Source organism: Nematolebias whitei, chromosome 18 (genome assembly GCF_014905685.2).
Source record: "Nematolebias whitei isolate Nwh7 chromosome 18, NemWhi1, whole genome shotgun sequence".
NCBI lineage: Eukaryota > Metazoa > Chordata > Actinopteri > Cyprinodontiformes > Rivulidae > Nematolebias > Nematolebias whitei.
In genome coordinates this window covers 22275593-22290039 of record NC_056515.1, presented here as the reverse complement: position 1 = coordinate 22290039, position 14447 = coordinate 22275593, and the positions used below count along the sequence as shown (strand labels likewise).

The 14447-nt window shown below is 37.9% G+C and overlaps 1 protein-coding gene across 1 annotated transcript in view; it reads right to left on the bottom strand.

Moving 5' to 3' along the window:
* Positions 1 to 596: 596 nt before the first annotated feature.
* amacr (alpha-methylacyl-CoA racemase) overlaps positions 597 to 14447 on the bottom strand; it is a 25415-nt gene continuing 11564 nt past the window's right edge. Inside the window, exons 4-5 of the mRNA XM_037691793.1 lie at positions 3652 to 3838; positions 597 to 1117 (exon numbers count right to left, since the gene is read on the bottom strand). Coding sequence (XP_037547721.1) covers positions 708 to 1117; positions 3652 to 3838 — 597 coding nt within the window. The 3' untranslated portion in view covers positions 597 to 707. The remainder of the gene's footprint in view (positions 1118 to 3651; positions 3839 to 14447) is intronic.

Below are 14447 nucleotides of genomic sequence, written 5' to 3'. Positions count from 1 at the left end.
CAGATGAACAAATAAATGAAATCTTTCTTCATTTCATGCATTTTAAAAATGACACTTGTTTAATTTTGCATGTTTAACATTATTTGATGCTGAGTGGTTAATCAGACGAAAATATTGCAGCAAAGTCAACTCTAAGAGTCCATCATCAAATCTGATGGACTTTAGTATTAGGATGACAAACTTTTGAGCCTCAACGAGTCAGTTTATTCATGTTTGTGAGGCTCGATGATTCTTCAACTTGTGTTCACAAATCCCTTTTATTATGTTTGACCCTGAGCAGGATAAATATCCATCAAGAATGTATGATTTAAAGAGTTTCTGGGCTGTCAAAACCACTCACAAAAACGTACACAAAAGGCAGCAGAGGCAAGAAAAAAGGTGAAATTACTTTAACCTTTTATAATCAAATGAGAAATGTAAAATGCAGCGCCCCACCAACATTAGTCAGTGAAAGTGTTTTTAGTATGTTGTTCTGTCTTAAAGAATATATATATATATATATATATATATATATATATATGCATTAGACAGAGATGTATTTGATCTTTTTCAATTTCCCTCAAAAGGAAATAAGAAATATTCCCTTTACTTTCCTTAGATTCTTGTGATTTATATGTGTGATTAGAAAAATGAATCCCATTAAATTACTCAAAAAAACCTCGGTGGTTTTGTGAAGTTTGCACAACACGTCGATTTATTCGGTCTTTTTATAGTTTGGCCTTGGCAGCATTGCACTCTACAACCCCAGCCGACAACATCTCGTCTATCTCTGCAGAAGTAAAGTCGTATTCCTGCAGGACCTCGACCGTGTGTTCACCGACAGCAGGATCGGAAGTGAGGCAAGGCTCGGCAGGAGTCCGAGACAGAATCGGAGCCGGTCGGGGGAACTCTTCTCCGCTGGAGTTCTTCATGAAAGAGCATCTTTCTTGGTTGTGAGGGTGTGAGCTCACCTGGTCAAAAGACAACACAGGTGTGACGCAGGCATCAGTCCCATCAAAAATCCTCGACCAGTCCGTCTGGGTCTTTGAGGCGAAACGCTCGGTGAAGATCTGCCTGAGCTCTGGCCAATCGCTGAAGCTCATCTGAGGAGGCAACTCTCCAGCGTCCAGCTCCAAGCCTGGGAAGGAAGCAAAACGATAAACTGATGTAAGCCAATAAAGAAGAAAGAAAAAATGATTCGGAAAATGATGTAAAACACAGAAATATGAAAAAAATATCTGAAAGAAGAAATCACCACAAAAGTGAATTTGTTTCAGTAGAAATATTATGAATATTAAAGGCCAAAGCAATTTTATAATTCTGTAAATTCAGACATATACATTTGTGCATTTTTCTTAATAATAATAGTAATACATTTATATGTCCTTTTCAAAATACTGCACACACAGATCCATATAAAATCAAATACAATAGAAAAAACTAAGCATATTGTTTGATAATTTATTTCATAATGTAATTATCCTGTCATCCTCTCATTAGTCAAATAAGCCACACAGAAGGATCCGAGAAGATTTGTTCAAACTAGTTTACTCCTTTCAAGGGGGGAGGATTAACACACAGGCATACAAGATGTTACATGATGCTCCGGTTCAACGTCTGCCCACAGACAAAGAGTTAGGAAAAGCTTAAATACACGTTATCAGACAGAGACGAGGTCAAGACACGACCTCTGCTTCACAGCTCACAGTTGTTGAAGGCGTCAGAGTTTATCAGTTATCAGACTCCTCTCCGAGTCGACGGAAAGACTCTCTTGGTTTCACATGCATGGTTCTATATTAATTTAACATTAGTAAGTGAAAACATCCAAGACCTTAACATAACTTCCCTAACACTTATAGAAATAAAGAAATATATATATATAAAACATTTCAAAACAAAAATTCCAAACCAACAAAAGCTGAAAATGATCAGTGCGTGTAGTTCGGTCAGAACAGGTGTTTTCAGGTAGAAATGGAGAGCGAGTCTGAGTTACAAGTGTCAGGAGGAAGGGAATTCCAGAAGCTGAAAGCTCGAACCCTCATGGTGACCAGACGAGCACAGCGAGATTAATGGAGGATAAAGACTTAAGAGAACATGTAGGTGTGGTGACATGTAAAAGATCAGAAAGATACCGAGTTAGATGGTGAATGGCCTAAAAGTGAGAAGCAGAATTTAATAATCAGTGCAAAATTTAACCACTTAAGCTGCTAAAGAACATGAGTGAAGTAGTTAAAGGAGGGGGTTCTAGTTATAATACATGCAGCAGAGATCTGGACCAAATCAAATTTATGAAGAACCAAATTATTGTGGAAGAACCAAAGAGAAAAGTGTTGCAGTAATCCAGATGGGAAACGACTACGGTAAGCAGCTTACTGCTTGGTGCGAGGGACGAGCAGAGGCAGTGAACGTTTCAGATGTTTCGTTGACGTGCACTTAAAATGATAAAGTGCTGTCGAGGACGACACCCAGACTCTTAACCTGAGTTGAGAGACGCACCATTGAGTCGTCAATGGTAATTGAAAAACCGTCAAGCTTAGCTCAAGTGTATTTAGTGCCAACAAAGAGAAGCTCTGCAAAGTGTTTAGAGCTTGGACATTTCTGTGTGAAGTTTGAATGTTCTCTCCGTGCATGCGGGGGCTTTCTCTGCCACTGCCATTTACAAATTTCAGACGATTTTATTTATTGTTTTTTGAGCCGTAAACTCTGGCCTATGAATCATTAAGTCAATAAATGGATCCTAAACTCAAGGGATAAACCAGCACTGTGACACTAATGTACCAATTTAGGTACATTGTTACCAGAAGTCACAAAAGCACAAATTGTTTCCATTTCTTTAGTTGAATTTATAAAATTTGCCATGAACAACAGAGCTTAAATTAAAGAAAAATTGTATTTTTAGACCAACAAGGTAATTCCTATAGAGCTTTTAGCTGAAAACTTGACATATAGTTGATCAGTGGTTCCATAAGTTAGGGTCAGGACCCAACGCTTGGGGTCTTGAGAGAATTACCATAAATTCAATTATATATTTAATTATTGCTTATAGCCCATTTTTACCATAACTGTCACGAGAGAAAAACTGTGGCCACACATGAAGACAATACCATCTATAACTGCTGAGACTATTATTAGGCTCCCATCTAATTTTCTTACTTTAAATGCTTTTAAACTTTGTGTAAAGATTACTGGAGTTTCAAGTATCCAACAATGTTTTTTTTGTGTGTGTGTGTGTGTGGTGGGGTGTGGTGGGGGGGGGCAAATCTGAAACATTTGGGCACCACTGCAGAAAATTAACTGAATGATGATTTCTCTCCCAGGTCCTGTGTCAGGTCATTGCTCCAGTTTTATCTCCTTCTTCAGGACATGACTCCGATAAACTTTATCTGTTTGTTTTTTTTGTTTTGTTTTTAGGCTTGATAGTACTTTTGTTTTTCATTTTATTCACTTTACTTATTTTTTAAGCACACACTGCACAAAAAGCCATCATGTTCAGGTAACCAGAAATGGACCAAAATGAGTGAAAAATCAGCCAAAGAGGAAAAAATATCTGAAAGACCTCCAGGAAGTCTAAAGAAATAGCAATCAAGACCACTTTAAAAGATTACAAAGCAAATCTTGTTTTTTGGAAGCAAGACAATAGGTGTGATTTGAAGTATTGTCCAGGCTACAAACCTTTAAGTAGCTGTTTGTAGAATTGCGGTTCGATGGCGCCCACAGCCATGTATTTTCCATCCAAAGTCTTGTAGGTGTCGTAGAAAGGTGCTCCACTGTCCAACATGTTCTCTCCTCTGCCGCGGCTCCACAGACCAACACTCTGAGATTTCCATACGAATGAACCAGTATATGCTGCTCCCTCCACCTGAAGATAACAAAAAACAGGAGATGATATCCATTTAATCTGTACTTTCAGCATATTTACTGGCATTTACATAAGGCTGGTTTAAATGATGAAAAATGTATTAAGCGCCATTCATAAAATACATATTCAAACTGATGAGCAGGGCTAGCATCCCTTCAATCAGAATCAGCTTTATTGTCATTGCACCGAAGCACAATGAAATTACATTTCAGAACAGCCCGTCCAAGTAAAAACACCAACAGACATGGGGAGATGGAGGTATCTGAGGCTGCAGCCTTGTGGGAGGCGTTGCCCTTTTCATTTAGATAAAAAAGAAAAACATGGGGGAAGAGGTGTAAAAAAATTATATCTCACACTGTGTTCTAGATGGGACACAGGGAGAAAGTTGCAAAACAAACAAAAAAAAACAGCACAGAAATAGCAACATATTAACATTATAATACAAATGCATGAGGAGGCCAACCAAGGCAGTGAGTTTGTCCATGGACACTGCCAGATAGTCCCCATAGTCCTGATAAGAGATGGTGCAGTGTCTATCAACCAGCTCAGCTCTGATACAGGTCCACAGATGTCCTTGGGAAGGGAGCGGGTAGAGGAGGGGGGGCAGAGCTTCTTGTTCACATAACATCCGAGAGTTTGGAATAGTTGGTCAATTCAAAGCCGAAAGGGTGAGCCAGATTCAGATAACAGTTATCTTAGGTCAGGCCGACTCTGCTTGACTTTCTGTCTGCTTTATACTGTAGTTCTACTAGTACATCTCTGCTCTACACTGGTTTGTCGTCATTATCGGCATCAGTTTTGGTCTATATTCTGATTTACCTCATTTTGTATTTTGCTTTGTGTGTTACCTGTTGTTTTGTCTGTACAGCACTTTGGTTGGCCTTGTTGTTGTTTTAAGTGCTTTATAAATAAAGTGGTATGTTATGGTATCTCAATGGCAACTCCAAACAGCCAAAATTTGTGGTCAACACCGCCGGACCGAGCTTGTAGCTTCTCCAAGGTCGATTCCTTCTCGCCAGTGAGTTTCAAGAGCTGGAAATGGCCTGCGATTCTCAGAAATAGTGTCCAGCTTACAGCTCAGTTCACACAGCATCTGAGTCGGAGTGGTCAACGCACGGCACATTCCATCACACAAGCCAGGCAGCTTCACAATGGCCAGAACAGCTGACAACGTTTTTCACATTTGTCGATATGCCAAGTAACCGCCAACTCAAAAAAGCAGAAATCCTGTCATCATAAATCCAATTCTAATTCCAATCCAATTCTACATCCTCAATTGACAATATTGACAGACACAATCTTCCACTGTCCCCAGGAATCCATCGTGTATCCAGCTGCAAGTGTCCTGTCAGGGCAAGAGGGCTCTCCTTCGCCCTGTCTTCTCGTTGAGAAAATTTTATCAATTGCGTTGAGAGACCAGCTGACCAGACCCATAATTTACAATTTGGAAGATGTGTAAAGAGAGGCTCCGATAAGGTTCACAGGACAAAGAGCAGACGCAGGAGGGAAGCGGGAGGGAAAAGCGTCCGCCTTCGTCGAGAGCAAGCAGGAAAAAAAAAAGAACGCATATCAATGACTGCCTTTAATGACAGTTTTAAACTGAAATCTTTTTAAGTTGAGACGAGATGGAGGTCTAGCTGCAGTTTCAAACATTATTGTGAGATCTTATGTGATCTGTTAGTGCTGATGATGACTTCAGTTATACACATACACACACACACACACACACACACACACACACGAGCAAAAACATTACCACCTTTGTGTTCAGTAGTGGGTAATAATAAGGTACTAACACATTGTTCTGCATGCACTTTTTAATGTTCAACAATAAAAAAAAAATCCCCGAAGACACTGAAAACAACTGAATTCAGTTTTTGATTTATTGTTGGAAAAGACTGTAATTTCAAGGAAACAAAAGAAAAAAAGTTTGTGAAACAAGAAGGAAAGAAAAACTTGAAAGCATCTGTAAACTTCACAATGCAGCATATTCTCTGCTACTGCTGCTTTATGAGAGAAATGACAAAATAATAGAAGGCCACTCTGTCACTGATCAGCGTTTCAATGCATTTACAATTTTCTGCACTATAAAAGAAAAAAATAAATAAATCATGCATTAAATATTGGGTCTGTGTGAATGCTGGGATAACACTCAGAACATCAACTGTTCTTTTGATGGTCTTTCTTCATGAAAAATGCATTTTGCAAGAAGACAGAAATGGGAATTATAACACATATGTTAAAACCGATTTAATTTGGTATGTGTTCATACTTGCATCTTAATGTCTCCAGCTGGCCATGCATTAAATGGTATTAATATGGCTGAAGGGGGCATGAAAGCATCATTTAAAACTAATGATATTATAATGAATTGGACAAGATAAGATAAAATGAAAGCATCATTGCCACCCTTTCCTTAATTATGTTCAATCCTGTCACTTATGGCTGGTTCCATTGCAGACATTTTAATTTCTCCTCTGGGTTCAGTCTACACTTTAAAATATCTGTGAGGAAAAGATGATTAGTGCTGTAGATTGACGCTCCTGTCAGTGTTCGATCATGAAAACAATGAAAAAGACTTTTTTGGCCTCTTGGTTGCATCAAACCCCTGCGATAAACGAGGGACTACTGTATGTTTGAAAACGGCTTTAAACTGTTTTTTTTTTTTTTTTTACTGGAAACTGAGATAAGTGAGGCCAGACCCAAAATTTCTTGAAGCAGATTCCAGTCAGACGGAGCGGCAGAGCCAAAGCCAGACTTGGTCTTTAGAGTTGTTAAACACAAATACTGGGAGGATCGAGTGTTATACTTCGAAACTGGGGCTAGTTGCAGTAGAGGAGTTAAATATGGAGGTGAATAACCAGCAACAGCTTATAAATGAGGGTAAACCAATGAATTTCATGACGAGTATGTAGAGAAGGCCATTTAACAAATTAGTAGAGGTGACAATGTATTCTATAAGAAGCGTTTTGGCTAATAACGTAATCCAAGCTGAAACTAAAGTTTCTGTGTTTCTGGTATTAAAAAAGCCACAATACGGGTCTCAAAATAAAATCGAGTAGCATGCTTTTTGTTTCATTAGATTTTCTTAATTTCCAACAGCTAGAATCCACAATTGTATCTGAAAATAAAGTTGAAATAATGACATCAATAGCTCAGTGGTCAGTGCTGTGGTCTTATAACCTTGAGGTTGCAGGTTCAAGCCCAGGTTGCATCAGGAAGGGCATCTGGCATAAAACAATTGCCAAATCTTACATGCCACTCGCTGTGACCCCTTGAGAAGGGAGCAGACGAAAGAAAGTTATCTTATATAGAAGATACTGGTTAAGTTGGTTAGCCTTTGTTGCTCAGGACCTCTGAAAATGATCTAAATGAGTTTCAGAAACATGTTGTGAGAGGGTAAAAAAACCTATATTAGATTTAAAAAGATTGGCTTTACAGTAAGCCATATTTAATATAAAACAACAAAAGTGACTCAAGAAATTTGCCATCAAAGAAAACAATGTTAAAACTTTCCTAACCCCAAATAAAAGTATCCTACAACTAAACTGAAAGTAGAGTTGATAAAAAGCACAAGGGTGTCTGAGGCTGAACTAAAAGCTGAATGAATGTTGAAAGTTAATTTGAAATAGTCACTCATGTGACAGGAAATAACCTCAGATGAGACCGTTCCAGAGCTTGGGGGCACCCGTGGAAAGAGTTTTGGTTTAAGAGGAGTGTAGAAAGAAAGGCTAAGTGCTCCTGAGGGTAGAATATGAAATTAACTTATCAATTACATATTATGGAGCTGGTTCATTCCAGGTGTGAACTGCGATCTTGTCACTTTTAACTGAATAAGCCGTCAATGAGCCATTCGCAGCACCGCAAGCAGGTAATTTGACCATTGGCTCCATTTCTTACAAAATAATTGGATTAAACTGGAAGGCTGAATAGAAAGAAATACGACTGAAAACGAAGTAATGTTGCATCTTTGAAAAATGAACAGTGATAATGAAAAACAATTGTTCAGCCCTGTGTGTCACAGATGACAGCTCTGAAGCAGATGGTGTGTGTGTTTACCGTCTGTAATTTTGTGTGTCTCACTCCGTGGCTCTGAGCGCCAACATAATAACACCAACAAAAGAAGTCCACACCAGCTGTTCCTGCACCATTATGAGGAAGATGTGCCTTCGCTCAAGCTCAGATTTAAATGTCAGCGCTCCGTTTACAGGAAATTAATACATCTCAGTCCAAAAACATATAGAAATGGCTCACGACTGCTTTTATCTCCTCAGAGTTATATCCAAGAAATGCAGCAAATATCCAATTTATATTGCAAGAAAAATGCAAGTAGTTTAATTTTTATTTGCACAATTAAAATTTTACATTAAATAATTTACTTGGAGCAAAGAATTAGAGCAGCACAAGTACACAGAGATGATTTATTAAAATGTACTCCACTGATATTTGCTTCAGTATTTCATTTCCAAATCAAACTATCTGTCACTTGTTTTGAAGTTGGTCTAAACATAAGGAGGTTACCTGCTAGCTTTTATGCTTTCACAAGATAAATTGTATTAAAAAGGTACAAACGGTGACTAAAAATAACTTTTATAAACTAAAATGTAAACATTAAACTCAAAAAATCAAAAACTCAATTTAAAATTAATTTATTGAAAGAATAAAAGAGTTCAGATTGTTGTTGTTAAGAGTCATGAAGGTTAGAAATAAACGTTTTACTCGGCTGGTAATTGAGAAACTTATTATGTCAGCCTTACGGCTACTGCTTGAACAATTGTGTGAATAATTTCAAGATTTTGTTTGTTATATTTTCAGTGGGTGGATACTCAGCTAAAGCTATATACTTATAGTTGTTTAAACTACTTGTCAATACTTTATTTTACACTGCCTGGCCCCAAAAAAAGTCGCCACCAAAATAAAAGGTCACACTAATATTTTGTTGGACCGCCTTTAGCTTTGATTACAGCACGCATTCACTCCATCCAGTGCTGCATTATTTTTCACCAAGATCTTTCATTGATAGGCCACTAGGCATGATGGGTGCATCACTTCACCTGCCTCTCTTCTTACCCTGATGCGCCCATCACTCTGGAACAGGGTAAATCTAGACTCATCTGACCACATGACCTTCTTCCATTGCTCCAGAGTCCAATCTTTATGCTCCATGGCAAATTGAGCCTCACTTATTAGTGGTTTTCTTAAAGCTACACAGCTGTTCAGTCCAAATCCCTTGAGTTCCCTTTACATTATGTGTGTGTGGAAATGCTCTTACTTTCACTATTGAACATAGCCCTGAGTGCTACTGTTGTTTTTCTTCCATTTGATTTCACCAATTGTTTAAGTGATCGCTGATCACGATCATTCAGGATTTTTTTCCAGCCACATTTCTTCCTCGAAGACAATGGGTCCCCACTATCCTTCCAGTTTTAATAATGCGTAGGACAGTTCTTAACCCAGTTTTAGTAGTTCCTGCAATCTCCTTAGATGTTTTATCTGCTTGATGCCAATGATTTGACCCTTCTCAAACAGACGGACATCTTTTCCACGACCACACCATGTGTCTTTCAACATGGTTGTTTAAGAAATGAGAAGCAACTCATTGCACCAGTTGGGGTTAAATAACTTGTTGCCAGCTGAAAGATAATCACCCATGCAGTAATTGTCCAATAGGAGGCTCGTACCTATTTGCTTATTTAAATTCAGGTGGCAACTTTTGGGGGGCCAGGCAGTGTATGTTTGTGCATGAAAGCAGTGATAAGTGTGTTAAAAAAGCATAATTTAAGTGGAGAGTTTTGGTTTAAATTAAAGCTAACTGAATGTTAAAGGTAATATTTTCCTCTTTGGCATTGCCACATGCAGGTCGTTTTGACTTAATGAATTATTTTTGTCTTTGTACTAGCTCAGGCTCAAACTGCACCATCTTTTCATTCAATACATTTTGAGAAGTTGAAAATAGGGCTGGACGATGTATCGAATATACTCGATGTATCGTGAGTTTTTCAATTTACCATGATTAAAATGGTTCCATCGCAACCATCGAGTAGTATTAGACTTGAAAATTAATGTAGTTCTTTTTTTCTTGTCTGCGCCAACTTCACGCGGCCCCTCCTTCTCCCTCACTGAATACAAACGCAGCCCCTCATGAGCTGCTTCACACACGCTTACCAACATCGTGAAGGCGGCACAGCTGAAGAGGATTATTATTTAATATATGTAAATAGTTTATTTCTTAGACATTTATTCTGTACAGTTACAGCTGTTTGTTAATAAATGTTCCTGTGTGACAACTGAGACAAAGCTTTTACTCCGAAATAATTTTTTGTTATTACTATATGGAAAGAAAAAAAAAAAAAATCGATATATATCGTATATCGCGATTTATCTTAAAAATATTGAGATATTAATTTTGATCCATATCGCCCAGACCTAGTTGAAAATGTTCCTCAGTTTGGGTCTCAAATGTCATTAAGAGGTGATGGTGGATCCCAAAGCCAGACCAGTTAAGAACCACTGTTCTAGAGTAACTTCCAGTGACATACTGACACTTTCTCAGACCTAACAGTCCAAAGTGAAGTTTTTGTTCTTACAGCAGCAACACTTCTGTAGTACATGATGAACAGAGTTATTGTGTAATAGTAGTGTTGCCAAAATTACAGCTCAACCATCCTCTTTAACTTGCAGTGGGTCAGATGAAGCTGAATTCAAACGTTTATCACAGCAGAGCAGCAGCTTGGCTATACAGTGTGTCCATAGATCAATATTTAGAAGTAATCCACTTGTTTGTTCCACCATGTTGAAACCAGTAGCAGAAAAATGTGCAAATGACAAAAGCTTTACTTGGAATTTTATCTGTCAAAAAATAAATAAAGATACAAGTTTGATAAATCACCAGAGCCAAAAGCCTGCAATGAGCTTCTGAGACATTAAACAGCTAGAATTAATAGATGTCTTGTCTTGCCTCACAAACACACACACACACACACACACAATTCAATGCAAAACAACAATTCTGATCACGCATCACTGACCTGAATTTGTACGTGAGCAGGCGTTCATTACAAACTCAGTATGATGCACATATTTTCCACATTAAAACCACTTCACATTATGAACTTCATAAAAAGGAAGGTCAGCAGCAGAAGTGTTGTCCTTAATGTGTCTGTTACATCCCAGAAGCAAATGTCTACCACCTCCTAGATTCACGTCACCTTCTACCTCCCTCACAGCCTGCAGGTGAAGTTCAAATCACAGCGCCAGCAAATGTTAAAAATTAGTCTCTGCTCTGACACGATCACAGTTTTGACACCCATGGTGGAATTTTCTGTTCGCATAAAAAAAAAAAGTTAAGCGAGGCGATGACCTGATTTTTAAAAAGGCATAAACTTAAGGATGTAATTCATTCACTTTAAGCAAAGTTTACATTTTCCATCTTTTGCACTTTCAAAGTAACAGAAAGAAAAGGGAATATTTTTCTTTTTAGCGTAGCTACAAAGGAAAAAGTACCTTAAGCAAAAGCTTTGGCATTTTGTAAGTCCAACTTTGGCGAGTATTATAGGAGTCTCTTTATTCTGGTTTCAGGGGGTTTTCCACATTTTTCTACAAACATAATCCTGGTCCTGTGAGATTTAAGAGATCTGCATGCATAGTTATTTGAGGACAATATACTGATTTTGTTTACCTGCCAAAGATGAGAGACGTTGCCGTTTCTGCTCATGTCTCTGTGTGTGCATGAGTGTTCAATGCGTTAGCAAAATATCTCATGAGATTTTATAGAAACTTGCAGAAAGAAATGTTGGATGTACATCTGCAACTGACTAGCTTTAGGAGACGATTCCATTCAAGATGACATCAGCAGCTAATTGACATTATTAAAGACAACATTAGCTATAACTTAGCCAGTTTTATAGATACTGAGCCAAAATGTGGTGTGGTAGTCGTTGAGCGACTTTCAACACGTTCTTTGAGCACCAATTTGCTCATACCATCATTTTTAACACCATCTCTTCTTAACACAAGATGATGGCAAAATGATTTGTTGTGATTTGTCAAAAATCAAAATAAAAAATTTACAAATATGGCTTTATTTGATTTGGTAGTGAATGTAAAGGTCATGACAAACGTTAAGCTGATGCCTCTTCAGAAGTCATTGTCAGTCTTGTTTCCCAAATAAACACTTAATTTAGTAAAATATCGAACTTATACCGTGCACCTCTGAACTATTTAGATCCAGTTTATTTTAAATGGAGATCTGACCTTCTCCAGTACAGCTCTTATATAAAACTCATTTCTATGAAGCCTGCAGAACCTGAACACATTTATTGTTGTGGTGAAGATCATAGTAGCTTGGTGGTCAGTGCCAAATTCTCATAATCCTGAGGCTTGCTGGTTTGAGCCCAGGTTGCATCAGGAGGGGTAGCATAAAATATTTGCAAAGACTTCTGTGTGAGTTTACTTGCTGTGGCTACTCCTAAAAGAGAGATCAGCCGAAGCGAGACAAAAAAAAGTTCAAAAGTCAGAACTTGCCTTGTTTTTCTGTAGTGCTTTGTAACCAAGTGTTGAAGTTACCAGTTTTTATCATTCGCAGTGAATATGAAGGTCATTTTCTAGGTATTGTCATATATTACATAGATGGTGGAATGTTTGTTTACAGAACTTGTTGTCAGGAACCAAAAGCATTTTTCTCTCTACGAGTGAAAAGCCCCCATGCCACCAACCTAAAAATAATTATCCGCTGCAGATGGGTTCAGAATACACCTCACATTCAGCTGTTCATTTGGAAACTTATGGTGAGAGGCATACAGCCTTGTGACCCACTATACCATGAAGCTCAGTTACTGTTTCTACAATGTGGAGGTGATAAAGGAACATGTGGGTGTTCACAATGGACTACAACTTTAAATTAAATATGGAAGCCATGAAGGGCTGAGCTTCTTAAGAAAGCTTATGTTGTTCCACATTTGCAGCAAGACGTTGAATGACTTTTTTTTAAGCCTGTCTTGGAGAAACTGACTTTATTAGCAGCAGTCAGTTGAGACAGCAGCATCTGAGGCAAACGAGTCTAAAGATGGATAAAACAAAGCTGTATCGGAGCTGGAGACTTTTACCCCCTTGAGAACACAGGTGGGCAACAAAAATGTGCAGACTTTCTAATCCATATTTTATACGTTACACACATCTGTAAAAAACACCGTCTGAACGGCTTAGTCTGCTTTACTTTGAAGGCAATGTGTAGCTAAAGTGTGTTGTGTTGTCATTGATTGCTTTGTGCAAAAATCCTCCTGAACAAACTTGTCATAACCCTTTCAAGGCTTTTTTTTTTTTTTTTTCAAAATTTAATTGTAAAAGTCAAAGTGGTTGTTAAAAATATAACAGTATTTTATGATATTAAACATACTGCCTGTAAAATAACAGTTTCTGTCAGAAGTTTCCATAAATTATTGTGAGCAGGAATATCCCCTTTATTTTGGGCTTTTAACAATTGATTCCAACCCCGTGGTTAATGGTTATACAACTTCAAGATTAGGGTGCTCAAATTTAAATTTATTTGAGATTTGCTTTGGTGCACACAGGCTCAAAATTACAAATAGCTCAATCTTTGTCTGGTCGGACCACAAAACCTTTCTCAAAAAGACTTTTGACTTGTCCATCTGTGCGGCTGCAATTTTCAGCCGAGCTTGAAAGGGATTACTTTTAAAATAGAGGCTACTTTCTTGGTTGGCATCCAAGGTGAGGAAAAACCCATTTCTAGGCCTGTAATGATAACAAATTTTGCTGGGCGATTAATAGTCTCAGAAATTATTGCGATAAATTATAATATTGTTAGAAATTTGACAATATTTACTAATTATTGTCAAATTTAAGAAGAAATGTTGGTAATTTGTTTTGTCTGTAGTACCTTTTTTTGACCACTGGATGGCAGTATAAGACTGTTTGAACCAAAGAATGGATAGTGAGGGAGCAAAAAAAGAAAAAAATGGGAGGGAGGCCCCTTGACATGACATGAGCTGTCCCTCCTTCCTGTTTTTTGGTTCTCAAAATGGCAGACGCTTGGTGTAGTGTGAGCTGTTTAGCATAGCATTTTTCACACAAAGCTTTTAATTTAAAAAAAATCAGTAAACAAGTTCTCAGCTTCTTTTTGCAGAGAAAAACTACTTTTTAGACAAAGGCACAGGTTTCAACCATGATTTTTGAAGCTTCGACAAGACAGAGGTTTTTTTCCCCGAGGTCAGCCTGTTAGCTTAGCTCGTAGCTTAGCTGCTTTTAACAATCCAAAAATGCAATTTTGGACTGTTAAACAGATTTTTTTTTTTAATAGAGAAAAAAGAAAGGGAGGGGTCAGTGAAGAGCACCGGAGTTGAGCCTTGTTGTCATCCAGTGTCTTTAGTAGAAAGAGAGAGACATGAAGAAACGATAAAGCCGATAAATGAAAATGAGGTCGATAATTTTTATTTATCGTGCGAGTAGTCGATTTATTGTTTATCGCGACAGGCCTACCCACTTCACTGTGAAAAGTGACAGTAGTGTTCCAGTACGTGGTTTCCATTCATGACAGGCTTGAGCCTTGGTAGTTATTGGACTCCTGAACATCCTAATCCATCCATTATCTTTA